The 25391-nt window shown below is 48.4% G+C and overlaps 1 protein-coding gene across 1 annotated transcript in view; it reads right to left on the bottom strand.

Moving 5' to 3' along the window:
- Positions 1 to 25391, bottom strand: part of LOC142251327 (protein Shroom4-like) — a 1515126-nt gene that overhangs the window by 495330 nt on the left and 994405 nt on the right. The window contains exon 7 of the mRNA XM_075324019.1: positions 11978 to 12173. Within this exon, the coding sequence (XP_075180134.1) occupies positions 11978 to 12173 (196 nt within the window). The remainder of the gene's footprint in view (positions 1 to 11977; positions 12174 to 25391) is intronic.

Below are 25391 nucleotides of genomic sequence, written 5' to 3'. Positions count from 1 at the left end.
GATCTCCATTGCCTTTGGTCCTGTTTGCCATCTGCCACATAGTCAGTAGTCCGGTAGTCCAGGGGCCCCAACCACTGACTCCACTATCACTCCACACTCCTCTCTCCTTGACTCTCCACACTGAACTCCACTCGACTTTAACTTTAACTTATTGTTCCCTCCCAGAGCACCTCAGGACCCCTAGGTGGGCGCTCCCATCCGCCTGGTCCTGCCCACTGGTGTGTCCTTATTGTCATGGGGGGTGACTAGGCTTTACTGGCTGGTGTTATGTACCTGGGTGTGGGTTTGTGCTGGTATGCCAAGGAGGATGGAGTCCTGCACCTGGAAGATCTGTGCAGTCTCTGTGACAACCTGGTTTTGCCAGGGCATCACACTCCCCCTCGGTGGAATACCACTGACGTTTAATGAAACTGAAAACACCTGAACCCTCCCCCCCCCCCCGATGCCACCGCTAACACTGGTGTCACACCATCCCTAGTTCCTGTTGGTGTCCTTAGTGTCTGGGTAAAAGTTCCTTACCCACCAGTCCACCCCAAAGGGTCCCAAAGTTCCGGAACCCTCTGGCTTGGAGGTTAGCCACCGGTTTTGCTGGTGACTAAGCCTCGGCCGACTCTACCGCAGGCCCTTCCTCCACCAAGTCCTCTCTAGTGGGTTTTGCAGTTCTGGTGGTGAGATTACAAGAAGGTAGATGGGGTTATGTACAGTGACCCAAGAGAGTTTTTGGGTGGCCTCTACCAGTCTAGAGGCCTTGGTCCATCAATGATAAACAGGGAAAAGCTGGGTTTTCAAACAGGAAATGGGGTAGTCGGAATCCGCTACCTACTTATTATTCTATCAGGCAATCGGGGGTGAGTGTGGAGGCTGGTACTATCTTCCCCACTACCAGGGTATACTTATCACCTTCCCAGGCGTACCGGCTCCATTCTCCACACCGGTAGCAACATATGTTTATTATTTCTGACCCCGAAATTCTGTTGGGGTGCCCCTTCTTCCAGTGGGTTCAGGCAGCCACAGCCGCCCTTTTCTTTTCCCGAGCGGCGATTTCTTTGCGGAGCTGCCGCTGCTGCCGCTTCCAGTATGGGGCACGGTTCCCATGCTCCCCTTCCTGCTCAGGAGCCAGGCCCTCTCGGATAGCCTTGGCGCTGGCCACGACCGGCCTCACATACTGACGTGGGCCCCACCGATCAGTGGCCTGTTCCACTTCCCTGCAGGTGCACTCCGGCTGCTCCTCAGCCGGGTCGGAGTGTTTGGGAGCGGTTGGTGCTGCCTCCCTTGCGGCCGTGCGGATAGCTGGAGCCGACGTCATCACTAGTGCGGCCAGAGTCGGGGCTGGGGGAGATGTCATCGGGGTTGCGGCCTGGCTCGGGGCCGGACGAGATGTCATCGGGGTTGAGGCCTGGCTCTGGGCCGGGACGGGTGCCGAGGCGGTAGTGAATGCAAGGCCCAAGGTCCCAGTTACTGGGTCCTCCTCCGCAGATGATATGGGTTCTGCTGTCACCGGTCGAGGCAACGGGTCGGTCAGGGCGTTGGCTGCGGACACGGGCGACGAGGGAGGCGACGTGGCGGACGGGGGCAGGCCGGACCCCTCAGCCGGGCAGGCCGGTTCCTGGGGAGCATAGGGGCGTGGGTCAGTGCGTACCCACTCTTCTGAGGCCATCTCCACTTCGCGCGACCGGACAGCTGCAGCCAGACCCTTCATCTCCGTCGTCCACCTCGCCAATCTGAAGTGGACTTGGGCCTGGATCCTCCAGCACATCCTCTCTGTCTGTTCCTCAATCCACTCTGCGGTTCCGGGAACAGAGCTCTCTGCGCGCTGCTTGCCAGGCTGATGGGACATCTTGCTGCGTTGGTGTCCAGGAACAGGCTTCTGCAGAGTCCTGGTGTCCCTGCACTTTTTCTTCTCTGATCACATGCCAATTTTCCTGCCCTCCCCCTTGGTTTTCAACAGCAGTCTTGCGAGACCCACTGTCCTTTTCAACTTCCTGCTCTGGGGATAACCGGGTTCCGCCCGCGTTCTTAGGGGGCGGGGCTTCAGATTTCACACTCTTTTCGGGGAAGAAGATGGCAAAGCTGTTGTTTTTGGCACCAAGAATGGTGGGCAAGATGGCGGCAGTCTGAAAATTTCAGCATTTCATGGGTTAACAGTCCAGGAAAGGCGCACTTCACCCAGGTTAGTGGAAGGGGTAAGTATCCTGTTCGTGACGCCAAGTTTGGGTTGTTGCGGACGGGGGCCAGACCACTGCAAGGGGGTGCTCAGATCCGGGTTCATTACTGTGGTTCGAGTGGCAGCCGGACCCGGGCTCGTGCAGCCGTCCATCCTCACAACCGTAGAAAGGGTGTATTTACAGGGGGAAAAGTTTGTCAGTGACGCCACCTGTGGGTTGCGGTGAGAGTTGGTAGCACCGCCGCTGCCTGGATATGGGACGCCTGAGGCTGATGGAGTGGGGCAGCAAGATGGTATCCCCTCCACAGGTAGGGGAGGTGTTTTCCCGGGGCCCAGGTGAGCGGGAAATATGCTGCGGAGCGTGTCATGCAGGGCTGGTCTACGCAAGAATGATGTACTTACAGTTCCAAGGAAGTTCACACAGGGTTCAGTAGTAAACCAAATTGCCAGTGACCGGTAACCTCCGGCGGTTGTATTCGGGTCCCACACCCAGGTACAGCAAACAGGGGTCCCTTCCTCCTGCACTCAGTGTTTGTGTCTTCAACAGGACAACTCCACTTGAAATGGTGGAAGTCCACTCCCAGTAACTTTGTATGATGGGAACTGTGGCCCACAAAATCTGACCCTTGGGATCTCTGTGGGTTCTGACGGAAACCCTATTCCCCGCTTTGGGTTTCCGTTTCACTCTCTGGGCTTGCTGGTGGGACAAGACATGGAATCTTGTCCCCGGCTGGCTAATTGACAAGGGGCTTGAAACCTTCCTCACCCTAGGGTCCAGGCACCCCGACTATGCACGGCCTCCTGACCGGATTCCCGCTGTCGGCACCGGCGGGCTACAACCCTGCCCTGGTCCACTTAAGGTCTCCCGCGACTGGATCTCCATCGCCTGTGGTCCTGTTTGCCGTCTGCCACCTAGTCAGTAGTCCGGTAGACCAGGGGCCCCAACCCCTGACTCCGCTGTCACTCCACATTCCTCTCTCCTCGACTCTCCACACTGAACTCCACTCGACTTCAACTTCAACTTTCAACTTTTTGTTCACTCCCAGAACACCTCAGGACCCCTAGGTGGGCGCTTCCATCCACCTGGTCCCACCCACTAGTGTGTCCCTATTGTCATGGGGGGTGACTAGGCTTTACTGGCTGGTGTTATGTACCTGGGTGTGGGTTTGTGTTGGTATGCCAAGGAGGATGGAGTCCTGCACCTGGAAGATCTGTGCAGTCTCTGTGACAACCTGGTTTTGCCAGGGCGTCACACGAACGCAAGCCGCGGCACCCACAAGGTGTCCGGTGGGCTGCCGCGCTTCCTGGGTGCGCATGGGCGTGGCACACTTCCTTATCAACACAAGTGATGATGCACGCACCCGGGATCATGTGACTGCTGTCACATGGTAGGAAGGAGAAAGTTACTTCTGTGCACCGGTGGATGCATCCTGAGGGATGGGCTGTACCTGGCAGGTCCTACACTTGTTTAAAAGTGTGGTCTGAAAGCCCATAGAACGCTTTTGTTCCAACCACACCTAAACCATTGAAGATGGATGAGGTAGTACAAGAGCAGCAGCAACTGCAGCAGTAACAGCACCAAGAACACAACCACCTACAGCCAGGCCAGCAGAAGAAGTGACGTGGTAAATTTGTTACCCACTCTGGTGGCCGGTCCAAGTGAAGTGCCAGTGGCACCAGCCAGCATAGTCATGGCTCCAGCAAGGTGGACCAGGGAAAAAGACTGATTCCACTGTCTCCAGAGGAAACGCATCACCTGATCTGATTTCCCCTCCTTATCCGGTACTGTCAGGGACGTGGAATGTCGTCACCCTTATCAAGCAAATCAGACAGGTCGGAAGGAGAGTGCGAGTCCTCTGACTCCTCTCGTTCATTCTTTTCCTCTAACACCGATACGGGGGGTGTCATTGCTTTCCTCCAGAAGACACGGATTGGTCAGAGCTGTCAGGTCCATAATGGGCATAGCTGAGGACAAAACTTGTAAGACAGTGGAAGACGTCATGTTCGGGTGGCTCGAGCAAAAGATGCGTCGAGCCTTCCCGATCAATGAGAAAATCAGCTCTCTTACCGAGTAGAATAAACCAGAAAATGAGGTTCTCTCCCATCATCCTTCAAGAGGAAATATCCATTCGATGACTCCACCACAACATCATGGGATAAAGCCCTGAAGCTGGATGGGGTCATCTTGAAGGCATCCAAGAGATCCACGCTACCCTTTGAGGATTTAGGAATCTTGAAGGACCCAATGGATAAGAGAATGGATAGCTTCCTAAAAGGGACCTGGGAATCTTCAGCAGGGGCCCTCAGGCTGGCAATTGCGGTGACATGCACGGCCAGATTCTTGTCAGTCTGGCTGAATCATCTAGAGGAGCAACTTCGTAGCAAGGTGGCCAGGGAGGACATTTTATCCATGATCCTGTTGATGCGCATGGTTGGCTGCTCGGTCAGCAGCGCTATCGAATGCAGCTTGCAGGGCTCTCTATATTAAATGCTGGCCTGGAGACATACAAGCAAAATCAAACCTATGCTCCATCCCCTGTCAGGATTTCCTGTTCAGGACTGTGTTGGATGACATCTTAGAGATGGCCGGAGAAAAGAAGAAGGGGTTCCCAAGCATCTCCCTTCCATCTTACAGGGGTTCCTTTTGGAGAGCAAGAAGATCCCGCAGAAGACCCCCTAGAGACAAAAGGAGATGGAACTTGGACCGTGGAAGAAAAGATCAAGGCGTCACAGTGATGGATGTCCCCAGGTAGGGGGAAGACTCTCCCTATTATTTCTTCCCTGGGAAAAAATTTCATCCAACAGCTAGATCCTCTCATTAGTAAAGTCCAGCCTGAATTTGGGATTTCTGGATTCGCCGCCGCAACGTTTTGTTCTAACTTCCCCCCTGTATGTCCTTGTTGGAGCAATAAGTGTTGGAAGTGGAGGTTCTGGATCTGGTAATGATAGCAGTCCTCTTGGAGGTTCTGATGCAGGAGCAAGGGAGGGGATATTATTCCCCTTTCTTCCTAGTAAACAAACTAGATGGGTCCTTTAGGACCATAATAAACCTGAAAGGCCTGAATGTTCATATAAAATCGGAAACCTTCAAAATGGAGACAAACAGGTCAACAGTAAAGATACTTTTTCCGGGATATTATATGGCTTTCTTGGATTTGAAAGATGCATACTATCATGTGCCTATACACATGGAATATCAGAAATTCCTAAGACTGGCCCTATGCATCAAAGGACAGATACGTCACTTCCAAAACAGAGCCCTCCCCTTCGGGTTGTTGGTAGCTCCGCGTGTGTTCACCAAGCTGATAGTGGAAATAACGGCACATTTACAGAAGAACAACACACTACTAGTCCCATACCTGGACGACTTTCTGATTATGAACGTGTCTTATCATCATCGTGTTATCCAGATGCAGGAAGTTATCCATCATGCAGAACCTGGGCTTGCTGCTAAATCTAAAAAAAATCAAGACTAGAGCCACGCAGGGTATAAGTGTTCTTGGGGCTTATCCTAGATAACAACACCCAGGAATGTCGTCTTCCACAAAACAATATATTATACATCCACAACCAAGGCTCCAAAGCAATTGCGTCACCCGTTATGTCACTCAGGCGAGCCATGTCTCTCCTGTGGTCGCTAACCTTGTATTCCAGGCTCAGATTCATAGCAGGAAATTGCAGTGGAATATTCTTTGAAGTGAAGTAACTCTGGAGGGTCAATTATCAGTTGGAACTGACGCTAAAACCATCAGTGATCCAGTCCCTCTTTTGGAGGAGAAACACACAAAATCTGTCAAAGGGTATACCTGGAAAAATTCAGTCTCAAAAGTTATTACTGCAGATGCAAGCCCCAGCGGCTGGGAGGCTCATCTGCAGGACCATCTAGTTCAGGGGGTTTGGTTGGATAGGAAGAAACCGACTTCCTCAAATATAAAAGAACTGATGGCGTTAGAGCACGCAGTGTTAAACTTTCTACCCCTTCTAGTAGGGTGTCACATGCAAATCCTCTCAAACAATTCTGTAATTGTGGCCAACATCAACCATCAAGGGGAAACTTATTCCAGAGCCCTGTTAGAGGCAACTTTCTGTATATTTCAACTAGCAGAGCAACACCTGCAGTCATTAATGACCCTACACATCAAAGGAGAAGACAACGGCAAAGTGGAGTTTGTGAGACGCAATCAGCTACAACACGGAGAATTGGTCCTGCGTCAAGCGGTGTTTTCCCAAATAGTGGACTTGTGGGGGCAACCAGCCATAGACCTTTTTGCAACCAGACAGAACCAGAAGGTAGAAATATTCTGTTCCCTCAACCCCAAAGAAAATCACCATGCAGTAGACTCATTCCTGGTCAGATGGGACTTTATTCTGGCATACACCTTCCCTCCAGTAATACTGATTCCAGCTGTGCTGAGGAACATCAGAGAAGATTGAGCAAGGGTCATCCTGATAGCTCCCTTTTGGTCCAAAAGGCCTTGGTTTTCGTGGCTACGGAGGATGTGCATCTCCGACCCGTGGGTGCTTCTGGACATCCTGGACCTTCTCTCGCAGGGTCCAGTGAAACATCCTCAAAATGTCCAGCCTTCATCTAACGGCATGTAATTTGAGAGGTTATTACTAGAGAGTAAAGGTTTCTCTCCTAATCTGGTCTCAACATTCCAGAGTAGAAAGCCAGTATCCACCAATAGTTATGCCAGAACCTGGAACAGACTCTTGTATACCCCAGGAGTCCAGGTTAGTGATGAGGTCCCTGTCGATTCCATCTTAGAATTCCTGCAAAAGGTGGTAGATTTAGGGCTTTCAACTAGCACCCTGAAAGTCCAGGTGTCCGCACTAGGGGCCTTATATAATTATGATTTGGCACATAATGGATTTCCAGGTTTATTTGGGCCTGCTGTAGAGCAACGCCTATTGGTAGACCTAGAATGCCTCCATGGGTTCTGAATCTGGTACTGTCAGCACTGACTGAGCCTCCCTTTGAGCCTATAGCATCAAAACCAATTAAGTTGCTTTCACTTAAAACCATTGTTTTAGTGGAGTTAACATCAGCCCGTAGAGTTAGTGATATCCAGGCCCTGTTGGCAGATCCTCCTTTCACCCAGATTTTAGAGGATAGGATTGTGTTATGTGATATGCAGCATATCTCCCTAAAGTAGCTTCTAAATTCCATAGGTCTCAGGAGGTGGTGGTTCTCCCATCCTTCTACAGTAGCCCCAGGAATCAGAAGGAGAAGCTACATACCCAGATGTCCGGAGATGCCTGATAAAATACCTAGAGGCCACAGAGTCTTGGAGACTAGATAGGTCTTTATTTGTCACCCTTCAGGGCCACGGAAAAGGTCATAGAGCATCTAAATCTACTCTAGCTAGGTGGATTCAAGAGGCCATTAATTTAGCCTACATGACTGCAGGCAGGTCACCCCTGGAAGGGCTGAAGCCTCATTCCACAAGAGCTGTGGCAACCTCCTGGGCGGAAAAATCTGATGTCTCCATTGAGCATATTTGTAAAGCGGCAACATGGTCTTCACCCTCTACCTATTATAAACACTACTGGCTAGATCTATCATCCTCCTCTGATCTCACTTTTGCTGGAAGGGTTCTACAGGCTGTGGTCTTACCCTAGCTGAGTTCTCTGTAATTTCTCCGTGGTCCTGTCATGGGCGGTAGGAAAAATATATAATTATCTACCGGTAATGTGTTTCTTTGGAAGCCATGACAGCACCCGTAAATTCCCACCCATCACATGTGGGGTGTTTTATGAAAAAAATGTAAATAAAAATATATAAATATACTGTGTGTGTGTATATATATATATATATATATATATATATATATATAAATAAAAGAAAATCAGATATACACATGGATACGGTGGACATCACCTATAAGGTGATTGAGTGTAGGTTAGGTTGACCAAGTTTATCCGGAGGGCCACTTATGGTCTGAAATCCAACTGATGTGTGGGAGAGGTACCGCCTTTTTATTCGGTAGGTTTCTTATCCTAAAAGGGCTGATCCCCTCTCTCCATGGTGCTGTCATGGGTTCCGAAAAAACACGTTACCGGTAAGTAATTACGTATTTTGCCCACATTTGGAGTTTCAGAATGTCATTTACTAATGAGTTGTATCTGAAGGTATTTGGAGTCTAAAGCCCGCTACACACGCTTCAATATATCTCACAATCCGTCGTTGGGGTCAAGTTGTAAGTGACGCACATCCGGCATCGTTTGTGAGGTATCTGCGTGTGACAGCTACATGCGATCAGGATTGAACGCAAAACCGTTGATCGCAAACACATCGTATCATTCTCTAGAATTGAGCGTTTTGTTGCACAAACCTAGTCAATTGTAACGTGTGACATCCCTCATACGATTTTGTTGTCTGATGCTATGTGCGCAGGTGTGCGCTCTGCACCGCAGCTTAAAAAAGGTCCGCTTCAGAGCGCAGCTGAAAAGCTGCGTTCTGAAGCGCCTCACAATGTCTGTCATGCACTAATCTCTGTCAGTCCGTCACTATCTCTGTCCCTCACTCTCAGTCCATGTCAGTCTATCCCCCTCTCTCATATACTCACCGATCCCCGATCCCTGGCGCTGCACGGCATTCACACTGCTCCGGCGGCTTTTACTGTTTTGAAAAAGCCGGCCGCCCATTAAACAATTTCGTATTCCCTGCTTTCCCCGCCCACCAGCGCCTATGATTGGTTACAGTGAGACACGCCCCCACTCTGAGTGACAGGTGTCACACTGCACCCAATCACAGCAGCCGGTGGGCGTGTCTATACTGTGTAGTGAAATAAATAATTAAATAATGAAAAAAAACGGCGTGCGGTTCCCCCCATTTTTAAAACCAGCCAGATAAAGCCATACGGCTGAAGGCTGGTATTCTCAGGATGGGGAGCTCCACGTTATGGGGAGCCCCCCACCCTAACAATATCAGCCAACAGCCGCCCAGAATTGCCGCATACATTATATGCGACAGTTCTGGGGCTGTACCCGGCTCTTCCCGATTTACCCAGGTGCGTTGGCAAATCGGGGTAATAAGGAGTTATTGGCAGCCCATAGCTGCCAATAAGTCCTAGATTAATCATGTCAGGCGTCTATGAGACACCCTCCAAGATTAATCTGTAAGTTACAGTAAATAAACACACACCCGAAAAAATCCTTTATTAGAAATAAAAACACACACATATACCCTGGTTCACCACTTTAATCAGCCCCAAAAAGCCCTCCTTGTCCGGCGTAATCCAGGATGATCCAGCGTCGCTTCCACCGCAGCTGCATGGAGGTGACCGGAGCCGCAGCAGACACAGCCGCTCCGGTCACCTCCATGTAGCAAATGAAGACAGCCGTGCGATCAGCTGCTGTCACTGAGGTTACCCGCGGCCACCGGTGGATGCAGCGGTGGGCGCGGGTAACCTCAGTGACAGCAGCTGATCGCGCGGCTGTGTTCATTTGCTGTGTGGAGGTGACCGGAGCGGCTGTCTCTGCTGCGGCTCCGGTCACCTCCATGCAGCTGCGCTGGATGCGACGCTGGATCATCCTGGATTACGCCGGACAAGGAGGGCTTTTTGGGGCTGATTAAAGTGGTGAACCAGGGTATATGTGTGTGTTTTTATTTCTAATAAAGGATTTTTTCGGGTGTGTGTGTGTTTATTTACTGTAACTTACAGATTAATTATGGAGGGTGTCTCATAGACGCCTGACATGATTAATCTAGGACTTATTGGCAGCTATGGGCTGCCAATAACTCCTTATTACCCCGATTTCCCAACGCACCAGGGTAAATCGGGAAGAGCCGGGTACAGTCCCAGAACTGTCGCATATAATGTATGCGGCAATTCTGGGCGGCTATTGGCTGATATTGTTAGGGTGGGGGGCTCCCCATAACGTGGAGCTCCCCATCCTGAGAATACCAGCCTTCAGCCGTATGGCTTTATCTGGCTGGTTTTAAAAATGGGGGGAACCGCACGCCGTTTTTTTTAATTATTTAATTATTTATTTCACTACACAGTATAGACACGCCCACCGGCTGCTGTGATTGGGTGCAGTGTGACACCTGTCACTCAGAGTGGGGGCGTGTCTCACTGTAACCAATCATAGGCGCTGGTGGGCGGGGAAAGCAGGGAATACGAAATTGTTTAATGGGCGGCCGGCTTTTTCAAAACAGTAAAAGCTGCCGGAGCAGTGTGAACGCCGTGCAGCGCCGGGGATCGGGGATTGGTGAGTATGAGAGAGGGCTGCTAACTTCAGTAACTTAGGAGATTAGCGGTCACCGGTGAGTCTTCACTGGTGACCGCTAATCAGGACGCGACACAGACAGAGCCGCAGCATCACAATGAAGTCGGGTGAAGTTCACCCGAGTTCATTCTGACAGTGCGGCTCTGTCTGTGTCTGCTGTCATCTGCCATTCAGCTCTGCTACATGGCTGTCTGTGTCTGCTGTTAGCGGCCATGTAGCAGAGCTGAATGGCAGATGACATAGTAAAAACGCATCCCTACACATTACACACGCTTGTCAAGTCAATAAATAAAAAAAAAAAAAAAGGTGCTCAATGCATACGTCACAGAACACATGATCTAAAGGATCGCACACAAAATTGACCAATTTAACATAGACTACTAACGCTCGTGTGACAGCAAATGAACGACCAACGTGAAATCTCATAGATCCCGTATGCAACCTGGGCGTGTCACATCGCAAATGCGATTGTACAACTAATTGCAACGTGTAAAGTGGGCTTAAGTTTGTTATATAAAAAAACTAAAATTTGAGTTTGACATATAAAATGAATTTAGGTTTTAACCAAATATTTATATAAATTTGTGGGTGCTTTTCTGGGTATATCCATCCGGACTTTCTAAACTTATCTTGAAATCAGCAGGGAAACCGGTATACAGTTATGGAGTGCAGCATAGTGACATCAACCAATGCATTTCGTCCATCCAGACTTTCAGAAAATAGTTTAGATGGACGAAGTGCATTGGTTGATGTCACTTTAAACTGCCCCATATGTGTGTGCTGGCTTGCGTCAAACCTATGATGTACTCTCTTTTAGCTCTGTTTTTAGACAGCTTCTGCAACAACCCCATAGCATTATCGCTTCACCACCAAATTTAAAGATTGGTATAATGATGTTAAAACCATTTCCAATCTAATTGTTTTCTGATTTTGCAAAATACATGGTCTGCTGATAAACATAGTACAACCTGCACTTGCTAAATGCTATTCTAGTAATTAGAACAAAAGCAGCCAAAAAATATTTTGCACTTCTTCTCACATCAGAGCAGAACAGGAAAATCATAATTTCAGATCAGGTCAAACGTTGGATCAGGATTCAGGAAGCATTAATGCCAGAGGAGGTTTGGAACTCTGTAGTTATTCAGTCAGAATGTTAATGGCAAGTTTCATGTATTTGCACTTTAGCACTTAGCAACCCAGCTCTGTTACTTGGTGGTCTTCTACTTTGTGGAGCAGTTGCAGTGGTTCCTAGATGCTTCCACTTTTCAATAATGCCACTCACATTTGATAATGAAAAAATGAAAAGAGAAGAAAATTCCCAAACTGACTTGTTTCAATCATGACACCCTTTCAGTGAGCTCTTTGATCCAATTCTTTCACATTTTTTTATAAAGGCACACTGCATGGCTAACATACTTTTTTTTATGCAACTGTGGCAATTGGAGCAAATGAAAAGCTGAATTCTGTGATTAAAAGGTGTGTCTCACTACTTTAAACCATATAGAGTATGTACTATTGGAAATCGAACTTGGTAATTGAAAACCCAAGACAGGGGATCAGTTCTTTCAGTTTTCTCACCTTCTTAGAAGTCAACTCACTCTCTTCATTATCTTCTTCTGTAACATTTCCAGTTTCCTCTTCTTCTCCAGTTTTGTCTTTCATTCTGTTAAGCAGATCAGCCTTTGCTGCAGATATATTATAGTAAGTAGCACCCGTAGTAGGGCTAACGGTTCCACGCAAAGTTGTAGGAGAAATTGGTTGGAATTCTTCATACCTTCAGAAGAGACACAAAAATAGTAATTTATAAACCTTACAAAAATACTCAGAATATTCTATCTGTAGAACAACCTTTACTAAAATTAAGGACTGCTGAAATTCAAATCCTGCAGATTTGCTCAAATTTGGCTGGGTCAATGTTCCTAACCAATAAAGAGGAAACAAAACAATGTAAAAGTCTGACTGCCTCCTATTCTGTTTGTATTTTCTGTGTTTCCAGGCCCGAAGTTCTCAGGGAATTTTGAGTAACAATCTGAATCCGGCAACTCGGGTAATGGAAAAAAAGGAAAAATAATGAAAAATGAATAAAGCATACTTACCGAGTAGTGCTGAGCCACCCCCCTAGCGTTCGAGTTCGGTTTGGTTCGTCGAACGGTGGCTCCGTTCGACGAACGTTTGACGAACTCCTTCGAACCCCATTGAAAGCAATGGCAGGCAAACACAAACACATAAAAACACATTATACATATACACATACAGTTAATAAACATTGCCATTACACTTACAGGTCCCCGCGACGCGTCCTGCACTCTGTGTCCCGCCGCTTTTCCTTCCGAGCATCGATGCGACCTCCCGGTAACCAGCACTGATGATAGGACCTTCCGTGACGTCAAAATAGCATGAGACCAGTCATGTGTGTATTATCTCATTGGCTACAGACTGGTCACATGGCTAGATGTCATTCTAGGTCCTGTCAGTGCAGCTCTCCAGTACGCAGTGCTCATTCAAGCATCTTCGTGTACCGGCGAGATGCTTGGGCACATGCTTGGCTCCCCGTTCTTGCATGTCGGCACTCTTTACAGAGTCAGCCCACATGCAAGGACTAGATGCCACAGCCAGTGAATAACGGAAATCACCGTTGCTATAGTAACCCGCCTGTCAGCGGTGATGTCACCACTTACAGCCCGCAGCCTCTGCTCACTCACTGAGTCATTAGACTGCACGGGAGCAGCAGCGTCTTCCTCCCATGCAGTGCTGTCTGATTTAGCAGAGCTACATGGGTTGAAGGAGAAAGAAGACAGAAGACCAGGATCGTGGAAGGCTGAAAGGGAGTAATAAACATGGAGTTTCTAAGTGTGTCTGTGTATTTATTTCTATTAAAGTATTTTTTTCTCTGTGTGGTGTCTTCTTTTTTTAACCCTTTATTGGAGATTCTCAATGGCCGGGTCAAACTTGCCTGACATTAAGAATCTCTGGCTTAATACTAGCTAGTAAAAGAAAGCTAGTATTAACTCATTATTACCAAGCAAGCCACCCGGCTTCAGGGCTGCTGGAAGAGTTGGATACAGCGCCAGATGATGGTGCTTCTATGAAAGCGCCATTTTCTGGGTCAGCTGCTGACTGCAATTCGCAGCAGAGGGGCCAAGAAAGCTCGGGCTAACCTGTGCTGCGCATTCCAATCCCCAGCTGCCTAGTTGTACCTGGCTGAACACAAAAATGGGTTGAAGCCCATGTCATTTTTTTTTTAATTACTTCATGAAATTCATGAAATAATTAAAAAAAGGGCTTCCCTATATTTTTATTTCCTAGCCGGGTACAAATAGGCAGCTGGGGATTTGGGGCAGCTGTACCTGCCTTCTGTACCTAGCTAGTATACAAAAATATGGTGAAGCCCATGTCATTTTTTTGGTGGGCAAAAAACTCTTGCATACAGTCCTGGATGGAGTATGCTGAGCCTTGTAGTTCTGCAGCTGCTGTCTGCTCTCCTGCATACACTAGTGAATGGAGCATGCTGAGCCTTGTAGTTCTGCTCCCCCTGTCTCTCCCTCCAGCATACAGTCCTGGCTGCAGCATGCTGAGCCTTGTAGTTCTGCAGCTGCTGTCTGCTCTCCTGCATACACTAGTGGATGAAGAATACTGAGTCTTGCAGTTCTGCTCCCCCTGCCTCTCTCTTCAGCATACAGTCCTGGATGGAGGATGCTGAGCCTTGTAGTTCTGCAGTTGCTACCTGCTCTCCTCCATACAGACAGACAGCAGACAGCAGCTGCAGAACTACAAGGCTCAGCATACTCCATCCAGGACTGTATGCAGGAGTTTTTTGCCCCCCCCCCAAAAATAATTACGTGGGCTTCGCTATGTTTTTGTATGCTAGCCAGGTACAGCAGGCAGCTGGGGATTGGAATCCTCAGCGCAGGGTGCCCAAGCTTTCTGGGCACCCCTGCTGCGAATTGCAGTCCGCAGCCGCCCCAGAAAATGGCGCTTTCATAGAAGCGCCATCTTCTGGCACTATATCCAACTCTTCCAGCTGCCCTTGTGACGAGTGGCTCGCTGGGTAATAATGGAGTTAGGGCTAGCTGTATATTATCAACTGGCCCTTAACCTGAAATTCATAGTGTCATGCCAATACTAGACATGGCCACCATGAATTTCTAGTACAGATAAAAAAAGCAGAACACACAGAAAAATATTTTTATTAGAAATAAAACACAACACAATTAGTGACTCCATCTTTATTTAAAAAAAAGAAACCCCCCTCCACAGTAATCCTGGGTCAAGGGTCCCGCGCCGTCTAATCTGGATCCAATATCATCTGATCGGTTTTCTGGAAGGCAAAGCGATCAGATGATGTGTCAGGTTCAAGGGCCTCAATCACATGACACAGCAGCTGATTTTATAAACAGCTTTTATACAATGAGCTGATGCATCAGTGCAAAAAAAAAAAAAAAACTACACATTTCTGGGCGGACTCCTGTCCGACAGCATCGGCTGATAGTTTAGCCGGCCGGGCGGTAAAAAGCCGGCCTCACCGCTTGACTTATAGTGTCAGCTGATTCCGTCAGGTGACCGCATCAGCTAATCATCGCTAGGTCTGAGAGAGAGAGAGAAGAGAGAGAGAAGAGAGAAAAGAGAGAGAGAAGAGAGAGAGGAGCGAGAGAGAGAAAAAGAGAGAAAAGAGAGAGAAAAGAGAGAGAGAGAGTAAAGAGAGATAAAAGAGAAGAGAGAGAGGGAGAGAGAGAGAGATAGAGAAGAGAGAAAGAGAGAAAAGAGAAAGAGAGGAGAGAGAGAAGAGAGAGAGAAGAGAGATAGGAGAGAGAGAGAGCGAGAGAGAAGAGGAGGGAATTGAGAGAGAGAGGAGAGAGAGAGAGAAGAGAGAGAAGAGAGACAGGAGAGAGAAGAGAGAGGAGAGAGCAATGCAGCCTCATTGCGTGAACTGCTCCAATTTTAGAGGTGTGTCCCGCGGCTCACAGCTGATGTCCGGCTCCTCCCCTCAGTGCATAATTAAATTAAATTATAATTATAAATAAATAATAATTATAATTAAAAATAAATTAAATTCTTCATATAGTGACATAATAACACAATTAACCTGAAGATGTAAACCAGTTCACCTTTACACAGATTAAACCAATGTATAATCATTTATCACTTTAAACTTGGCAAAAAAAAAATATGCCATCAGTAAGCCGTGAGACCCTAAATGTCTACAAACCCATGAAGTGCCATATGTTACGCAAATCTAGTACATTACAAACTACTAGTGGTGAGCGAGTACTAAAAAGCTCAGGTGCTCGAGGCTCGGGCCGAGCATCCCAAGATACTCGTGTACTCGGCCCGAGCACCGAGCCCAATGTTATCCTATGGGAGACCCAAGTATTTTTATGAAATGACCCCCGGCAGCTTGTGGAAACCCTAAAAATGTCACAAAAGTCTCAGAAGAGTGCTCAAATTACATGGCAACAGCATGGGGAAGACCCCTTGAAGCATTTATCACTCAAAAGTCACAGCTGTGAACAATTTTGTCCGCGTTTTACGCCATTTTTACGGACTCACCAGAAAACCTTCAAAAATGACACCAAAATGAATTTTCATGGCGGAAATGTTAAGGGCACATACCCAATAGTGAGATAGAGCTGGTGTATGTTACTTTTGGAGATTACATGAAAGATTTTACGTGAAAACATTGTGTGGCACTCCGATGTCCCTGAGAAGAGACGTACATGAAGGCCTCTTGAGTCTAATGTGCCCATTTTGAGGAAGTGAGTCTTTGTAGTATTTTCCTTTGCCAGGGCAGTCCAAAATTGTGAGGTTCACCAATGCCCCTGCATACAGACGTGCATGAGGGCCTGTAAACCTGAAGTGCCCATTGTAAGGAAGTGGGTCTATTGTAGTATAGCCCTTAGGCAGGACAGCCAAAAATTGGGAGACTCCACATTGTCCCTGGATAGAGACGTGCATGAGGGCCTGTAAACCTGAAGTGCCCATTGTAAGGAAGTGGGTCTATTGTAGTATAGCCCTTAGGCAGGGCAGCCAAAAATTGGGAGACTCCACATTGTCCCTGGATAGAGACGTGCATGAGGGCCTGTAAACCTGAAGTGCCCATTGTAAGGAAGTGGGTGTATTGTAGTATAGCCCTTAGGCAGGGCAGCCAAAAATTGGGAGGCTCCACATTGTCCCTGGATAGAGACGTGCATGATGGCCTGTAAACCAGAAGTGCCCATTGTAAGGAAGTGGGTCTATTGTAGTATAGCCCTTTGGCAGGGCGGCCAAAAATTGGGAGGCTCCACATTGTCCCTGGATAGAGACGTGCATGATGGCCTGTAAACCAGAAGTGCCCATTGTAAGGAAGTAGGTCTATTGTAGTATAGCCCTTTGGCAGGGCAGCCAAAAATTGGGAGGCTCCACATTGTCCCTGGATAGAGACATGCATGATGACCTGTAAACCAGAAGTGCCCATTATAAGGAAGTGGGACTATTGTAGTATAGCCCTTTGGCAGGGCAGCCAAAAATTGGGAGGCTCCACATTGTCCCTGGATAGAGACGTGCATGATGGCCTGTAAACCAGAAGTGCCCATTGTAAGGAAGTGGGACTATTGTAGTATAGCCCTTTGGCAGGGCAGCCAAAAATTGGGAGGCTCCACATTGTCCCTGGATAGAGACCTGTTAGGTTCTTAGTGCGTCCGTGCTTGCATTTAAAAACCGCACGTGTGTGCCTGTTGGTGGCAGCGTTCAGGTGCACTTGTGTGCATTTTGCACAAACTTGGATATAACGCACAAGTCTAGTGAATACACATCAGCACAGCATTGCAAAATGCGCAAGGGCATTGGCAACGAACAAGGAAGTGGACGTGATGGTGGTGCAGGCAGAGACCGAGGTCATGTGCAAGCTCTAATTTCGCCACAACAAAGGGCCACATCTACTCGCTCGTACATCCTGTCCCAAATTCTTGGGGACCGCAGCAGTACACCGCTCTTGAAGCAAGACCAGTGTCAACAGGTTGTTAGTTGGATAGCGGATAATGCTTCCAGTCATATTGGCACCACGACAAACCCTCTGGCTTCCACACGGTCAAGTGTCAGTAGCCGTGCTACTGCACCGCACATTTCAGAACCTGATCCTCCTTCCTACCACCAGGCCGAGTACACGTCCACGGACACTCGGAAGAGCTGTTCACGTTTCCATTCACACATTCTGGCCTCTCGCCAGCTCCTGTTGAAGTGGGTCATGACGAGATTGTATGTACAGATGCCCAAATATTTGAGCAGACACGTTCTCACGAAGTTGGCAATGTGTCTCAACAAGGGGTGGACGATGATGAGACATAATTGTCAGGAAGTCAGGAGGAGGAGCAGGGTGCGGAAGAGGAAGAGGAAGACGACGTGGTGGATGATCCAGTAACTGACCCAACCTGGTAGGAGGATATGCAGAGCGAGGACAGCAGTGTACAGGAGGAGGGAGGCGTAGCATCCCAATCTGCAGTAAGAAGCAGGGTGGTGGCCCCAGGCAGAAGTCAGGCAACCATTCCCCGGAACAACAACACGACACAAGGTGCCTGTACAAATGTTAGGTCTTTCCGAGTCTGGCAGTTTTTTAAGTTGGCTCCAGTTGATTCTAAAAAGGCCATTTGCAACACCTGCCGTGCCAGCATCAGCAGGGGTACCAAAACTAGCAGCCTGACCACCACCAGCATGATCAGGCACATGTCAGCCAAGCACCCGACTTTGTGGGATGTACAACAGAGTTGAGGAGCAGTGCTTGGTGATGTCACTGCTGCGGCTTCGCTTGTTGTGCATGCGAGCCAATCCCCTGTCCATGCTGCCCGCGAACAAGCCTCCTCCGGCCCTGCACCTGCAGTTCCCCATGCAGATATAGCACCATCATCAAGCACGTCCTTGTCCCAGCGCAGCGTTCAGTTATCCATTCAGCAAACCTTTGAACACAGGCGCAAATATACTGCCAACGCCCCACATGCCACACTTCTAAAAGCTAACATTTCCCGACTGTTGCCTTTTAGGCTGGTGGAGACAGAAGCATTCCGCGACCTGATGGCGGCAGCTGTCCCACGTTACTCGGTCCCCAGCCGCCAATATTTCTCCCGGTGTGCCGTCCCCGCATTGCATAACCACATGTCACAAAACATCACACGTGCCCTGAACAATGCTGTTTCAGCCAAAGTCCACCTAACCACAGACACGTGGACAAGTGCTTGTGGGCAAGGCCGCTACATCTCGTTGACGGCACACTGGGTTAATATTATGGAAGCTGGGACCCAGTCTGAGCAAGGGACCAGGTTTGCAGGCCCTACCTCAGTCAGGGTTTCACCTACACTCTACAGCTCCGGAATGTCATGCTCCTCAGCCTCCTCCTCCTCCTGCACATCCTCATCCACTTTACCCTCCACACCAGTCCCAAGCTGGAAGCACTGCAGCACTGCCTCGGCGAAGCGGCAACAGGCTGTGCTGAAGCTAATCTGCATAGGTGACAAACCCCACAATGCAGAAGAGGTGTGGACAGCTCTGAAACAGCAGGCAGATCACTGGCTCACACCTCTGAACCTAAAGCCAGGAAAGGTCGTGTGTGACAATGGCCGGAACCTGGTGGCGGCTTTGAGGCGAGGCCAGCTGACACATGTTCCTTGCGTGGCCCATGTGCTCAACCTCGTGGTTCAGCGGTTTCTAAAGTCATACCCAGAGCTGTCTGATCTGCTGGTAAAAGTTCGCCACCTGTCTGCACATTTTCGAAAGTCACCTACTGCTTCAGCCGCCCTTGCCGGCTTTCAGCGCCGTTTGCATCTTCCGGCTCACAGACTGGTGTGTGATGTCCCCACACGTTGGAATTCAACTCTGCACATGTTGGTCAGGATATGTGAGCAGAAGAGGGCAGTTGTTGAGTACCTGCATCACCTAAGCCGTCGGGAAATGGGTCAAACTCCACACATAACACCTGAGGAGTGGAGATGGATGTCCGACCTATGTACTATCCGCCAAAACTTTGAGGACTCCACCAAGATGGTGAGCGGCGATGACGACATTATTAGCGTCACCATACCGCTTCTCTGCCTTCTAAAATGGTCTCTGCTCAAAAACAAACATGATGCATTGCAGGCGGAGCGCGATGAGTTGGAGCAAGAAACAGTAGTGGGTGTGGGTGATAACACACAGCCCAGCCTCGTCTCATCACAACGTGCAGTGGAGGACTATGACGAGGAGGAGGATGAAGACATGGAGCAACTCTCCAGCCAAATTGAGGATATGACATGCAGTCATATCCTCGGTTCAGCGTGGCTGGCCAGAGGACAGGGTAGATGATGAGGAGGAGGAGGACAGCATGTTCAGTCATCGTGTTGGTCAGGATACTGAAGTGATGGCTGTTAAGAGTCTGGCGCACATGGCTGACTTTATGGTAAGCTGCCTGTCTCGTGACCCTCGCGTTAAGAACATCTTGGCCGACAATCATTAGTGGTTGGTAACACTGTTAGACCCACGCTAAAAGGAGAACTTTATGTCTCTTATTCCCGAGGCGGAGAGGTCAGGCAAAATGCAGCAGTTCCAGAAGGCCATAGTCACGGAAGTAGGCAAAGCATTCCCCTCACAAAACGCTAGCGGCATAGGTCAGGAATCAGTGGACAACCAAGGCGTACAGCCAAGAGGGGCACAAGTCCAATCCGCCAGAGGTAGGGGAACAGTCTTTAAGATGTGGGACAGTTTTCTCAGCCCCTCACATACCACAGCCCCTGAGGTGCGGGGTAGTGCCACAAGAAATTCTAAGTTTGCCCAGATGCTCAAGGAGTACCTTGCAGATCGAACAACTGTACTCCGACATTCCTCTGTGCCTTACAATTATTGGGTATCCAAGCTGGACACAAGGCATGAATTGGCTCTCTACGCCTTGGAAGTCCTGGCCTGCCCTGCCGCTAGCGTTTTGTCAGAGCGTAATTTTAGTGCCGCAGGTGGAATCATTACAGATAAACGCACCCGCCTGTCAACTGAAAATGCTGACAGGCTGACTCTGATCAAGATGAACAAGGGTTGGATTGGGCCAGACTTCACCAGCAAATGACAGCGGAATTTAAAGTTTGTAACGGGAATTTGCCATGTACCTCCACTCACCCATGGGTACACACTTCTGGACTTTGGCTAATCGCTGGACTGCTCCTCCTTCTCCTCATGCGCCACCATGATGACCATTACAATAGTTAGGCCGTTGTTTCAGGTATACCCCCAGTGGCAAATTTTTTCGCCCATTCTTTCAGAATGGGCATTACAACGACAGGAGACCCGCTCCTTTGCAATGGGAACAATGTTTTGAGGCCCTCATGCACGTCTCTATCCAGGGACAATGTGGAGCCTCCCAATTTTTGGCTGCCCTGCCAAAGGGCTATACTACAATAGACCCACTTCCTTACAATGGGCACTTCAGGTTTACAGGCCATCATGCACGTCTCTATCCAGGGACAATGTGGAGCCTCCAAATTTTTGGCTGCCCTGCCTAAGGGCTATACTACAATAGACCCACTTCCTTACAATGGGCACTTTAGGTTTACAGGCCATCATGCACGTCTCTATCCAGGGACAATGTGGAGCCTCCCAATTTTTGGCTGCCCTGCCAAAGGGCTATACTACAATAGACCCACTTCCTTACAATGGGCACTTCAGGTTTACAGGCCATCATGCACGTCTCTATCCAGGGACAATGTGGAGCCTCCAAATTTTTGGCTGCCCTGCCTAAGGGCTATACTACAATAGACCCACTTCCTTACAATGGGCACTTCTGGTTTACAGGCCATCATGCACGTCTCTATCTAGGGACAATGTGGAGCCTGACGCTGCCACCGACTGCCACACATGTGCGGTTTTTAAATGAAAGCACGGACGCAATAAGAACCTAACAGGTTTTTAGGAGCGACAATTACTGAGAAGTTTGACACTATCAGACACTGCTGACATGTATTATTCACTAGACTTGTGCGTTATATACTAGTTTGTGCAAAACGCACACAAGTGCACCTGTACGCTGCCACCGACTGCCACACACGTGCGGTTTTTAAATGCAAGCACGGACGCAATAACAACCTAACAGGTTTTTAGGAGCGACAATTACTGAGAAGTTTGACACTATCAGACACTGCTGACGTGTATTATTCACTAGACTTGTGCGTTATATACTGGTTTGTGCAAAACGTTCACCTGTACGCTGCCACCGACAGGCACACACGTGCAGTTTTTAAATGCAAGCACGGACGCAATAACAACCTAACAGGTTTTTAGGAGCGACAATTACTGAGAAGTTTGACACTATTAGAGACTGCTGACGTGTATTATTCACTAGACTTGTGCGTTATATACTGGTTTGTGCAAAACGTGCACCTGTACGCTGCCACCGACAGCCACACACGTGCGGTTTTTAAATGCAAGCACGGACGCACTAAGAACCTAACAGGTTTATAGGAGCGACAATTACTGAGAAGTTTGACACTATCAGACACTGCTGACTGACGTGTATTATTCACTAGACTTGTGCGTTATATACTAGTTTGTGCAAAACGTGCACCTGTACGCTGCCACCGACAGGCACATACGTGCGATTTTTAAATGCAAGCACGGACGCACTAAGAACCTAACAGGTTTTTAGGAGCGACAATTACTGAGAAGTCTGACACTATCAGGACTGTTTTTAGACTGTGTACACCAGCCCCAGATATGATGAAGGCTGGTATATGGTCACCACTAGGAATGGCTATTTTCCCTGCCTGCCTGCCTGTATACAGCTACAATAGTCCTGAGAAGGACTCTTCTGGTCACTAGCCTGTATTCCGACCTGGCTATACCCTGCCTTCCCTGCCTGTATACAGCAACAATAGTCCTGAGAAGGACTCTGCTCCTGTACTCCGACCTGGCTATACCCTGCCTGCCTGTATACAACTACAATAGTCCTGAGAAGGACTTCTGGTCACACTGTTTGCAGCCCTGCTATGGAAATAACTATAAAGGGCCGCAAACCTTTCCCTGAAGCAGCAACACTCTCCCTGCACTGACTGTCTGGATGGCTGTGTGCAGAGCACAGCGCGCCCAACGTTATAAAGGCTCGGTCACGCTGTGCAGGCCGGCCAATCACTGCAATTCCACAACTAACAGGGCTGTGGCATTGCAGTGGTCTGCCAGCCAATCCCTGCATGAGGGCTGGCTCTCAAAAGAGCGCCAACATGCTGGGTTGAAGACCACGAGTACAGCACGAGTATCGCGAGATTACTCGGTCCCCGCCGAGTAGCCCGAGTACAGTGATACTCGTGCGAGTACCAAGTAGTGACAAGCATACTCGTTCAACACTACAAACTACAAATTACTGTTACTGTTCTGCCTTCGTCCACGTGTGAGCTGTGTGGACTCCGGCATACAGCTAACCTTCATCCACTGTTTCAATAAACAGACTGTGTTGCCTTTAAGTCTTTATTTATTAAATGATGATGGATAGATGGATGATCATTAGAAATGGATGATTGATTTGTAAAAACTATAACAAAAGATACAAATCCAAATCAGTACAGGCATATCACAAATAACAGAATGACATACATAGTAGTACTGGTATTTACAGAATCTGCATAACATAGAGAGCAATGCATATGACTGAATAGAACATTTACACTGCTGATGCTGCCCTACACCTGCTCTGCATGTATCACGGCCTATGTAATCTGAGTAGAGCCACTGTTACTTCACAGTGCCTACATAACAACTGTACACATATTCTAACATAAATATGTAGTTTAGTACAATGATTCCTACCGGGATCCACTAGTCAGGAGGAACGATTGAAGAAAAGGAACTGGAGCCAGCTATAGCACCTCTGAATCCTATGGAGGCACCAAGACATCTGCGTCTCCAACTCAGGAAGGGAAGGGAAAAGGGCAGTCCAAGGAAGTATGTTTTCCTTAAAGCAACAGGCTCCAACCCACAGAAATACTGTGGAGATGTATGAGGAAAACACTTAAAACATAAGAAAGCCAACAGTGACCTCTTGTGGGCAACAAATGATATTACCCTTATCCTATTTAATGAATAGAAGACAGAACACTCCCCGCTTGGCGTTAACCAATGCCACTATTGGACTCCTGAGGGGATAACAACAACACAAGTTCAGTGACTGGTCTGGTGAACAGTTTGTTCTCTCCGAGCTTGCTCACTCTGACCTCTACCTTGGGTACTCTCCCATCCTTGATGGGAAAGGGTTTGGTGACCAGGCTGAGTGGCCACTCATTTCGGTGTGATTGACTGTCCTTTACAAGTACCACATCGCCAAGTCTGATGTTTGGATGGTCTTTCTGCCATTTTGTTCTGGTTTGCAGAGTGGAGAGATATTGTTTCCTCTATCTATCCCAAAAGGCATTGGACACGTTTTGTACTTGCCTCCATTGTCTTCTGTAGAGGTCTTTCTCAGTGAATTCTCCAGGTGGAGCTCCTGGGACACAGGTTTTCTGTGTAAGTAACATGGCAGGAGTAAGAACTGTTGAGTCTCCAGAATCTCCAGAAAGAGCTGTCAATGGCCTAGCATTCATGATAGCTGTAACTTCGGCCAAGAACGTAGTCAAGCTTTCGTGGGTAAGTCTGGTGTTTGCTTGCAAGAGGATAGAATCTAGAATCTTGCGTGCAATTCCTATCATTCTTTCCCAGGTGCCTCCCATGTGCGAAGAGTGTGGCGGGTTGAAGGTCCAGGTGCATCCTTGCTCACCTAGGTACCTCTCTACATTTGTAATGTCTAGATTGGAAGGTATTTGGAGTTCTCTTGCTGCTCCAATAAAGTTCGTGCCTCTATCAGAACGAATGTGCTTCACAGGGCCTCTGATAGCGATGAAGCGTCGAAGTGCATTTATGAAACTTGAAGTGTCCATAGATTCTATTACTTCGATATGAACAGCTCTGACAGACAAACAGGTGAATAGAACTGCCCAACACTTTGCTTCGGCATGGACCTTCCTAGTGCGTCTTGTAGCTACGGACCAAGGGCCGAACACATCCAGTCCAACATTGGTGAAGGGGGGTTCAGTACTGAGCCTGTCAGGTGGAAGATTGGCCATCTTCTGGTTTTGAAACATGCCACGAAGTTTGCGACACGTAACGCAGTTGAAGATGAGTTTGCTCGCGCTTCTCTTCGCTCCGACTATCCATAGTCCAGCCACTCGTAGACTCCCTTCGGTAAACAAACGACCTTGATGTCTCACCAAGATGTGATGATGTTGAATGAGCAAGGTTGTGACGTGATGACGTCCGGGAATTATTACCGGGTGTTTCTCTGAGACTTCTACCTTAGCTTCTTGAATGCGGCCACCTATTTTCAGCAGCCCATCTTTGTCAATGAACGGGTCGAGTTTCCTCAACGCACTCTCTAGGAATGGGTAGTCCTTTGTCGAGATTGTCTATTTCCTTGTTGTAGGCTTCATTTTATACAACATGGAGTATTGTAATCTTGGCTTTCTCTAGGTTGGGAGCAGTAAACGCATGCTTGCAGTGATGCCAACCTTTACTGCATCTCTGATTTGTTGGTAGTTCGTACTTGTAAAACTGAGTCACGTGTAGTAAAAAGGTGATGGCCCTAACAAGTGAGTTCCAGGTTGAGAATCTACTGAACCGATGAGATCTGAGTTGACATCCTGAAACCACTGTATGAAGAGCTGACACTTGAGGACGAAGGTCGTCGTCGACATCTGGATCCACCAGTTCGAATGTATCGGGCCTGCTGATGTAGGATGTTGTCTGGTACAGGAAGGCAGGGCCTGTGAACCATGTAGTGTCCTTAAGGTGACTTGGTGCAACGGATCTAGTCGCATGGTCGGCGGGATTGTGATGAGTAGATACGTAATGCCACTGATCAGGGCAAGTTGATCTTCTTATTCGCAACACCCGGTTGCTGACGTAGACGTAGAAGCGTCGTGTTTCGTTGCAGATGTATCCTAGTACCACCTTGCTGTCAGTGTAGAACTCTGCATCTTTGATCTCCTGA

Source organism: Anomaloglossus baeobatrachus, chromosome 9 (assembly GCF_048569485.1).
Source record: "Anomaloglossus baeobatrachus isolate aAnoBae1 chromosome 9, aAnoBae1.hap1, whole genome shotgun sequence".
NCBI classification, from domain to species: Eukaryota; Metazoa; Chordata; class Amphibia; order Anura; family Aromobatidae; genus Anomaloglossus; species Anomaloglossus baeobatrachus.
Note: the sequence above shows the minus strand (reverse complement) of the source record. Positions and strands in the feature narration are given on the sequence as shown.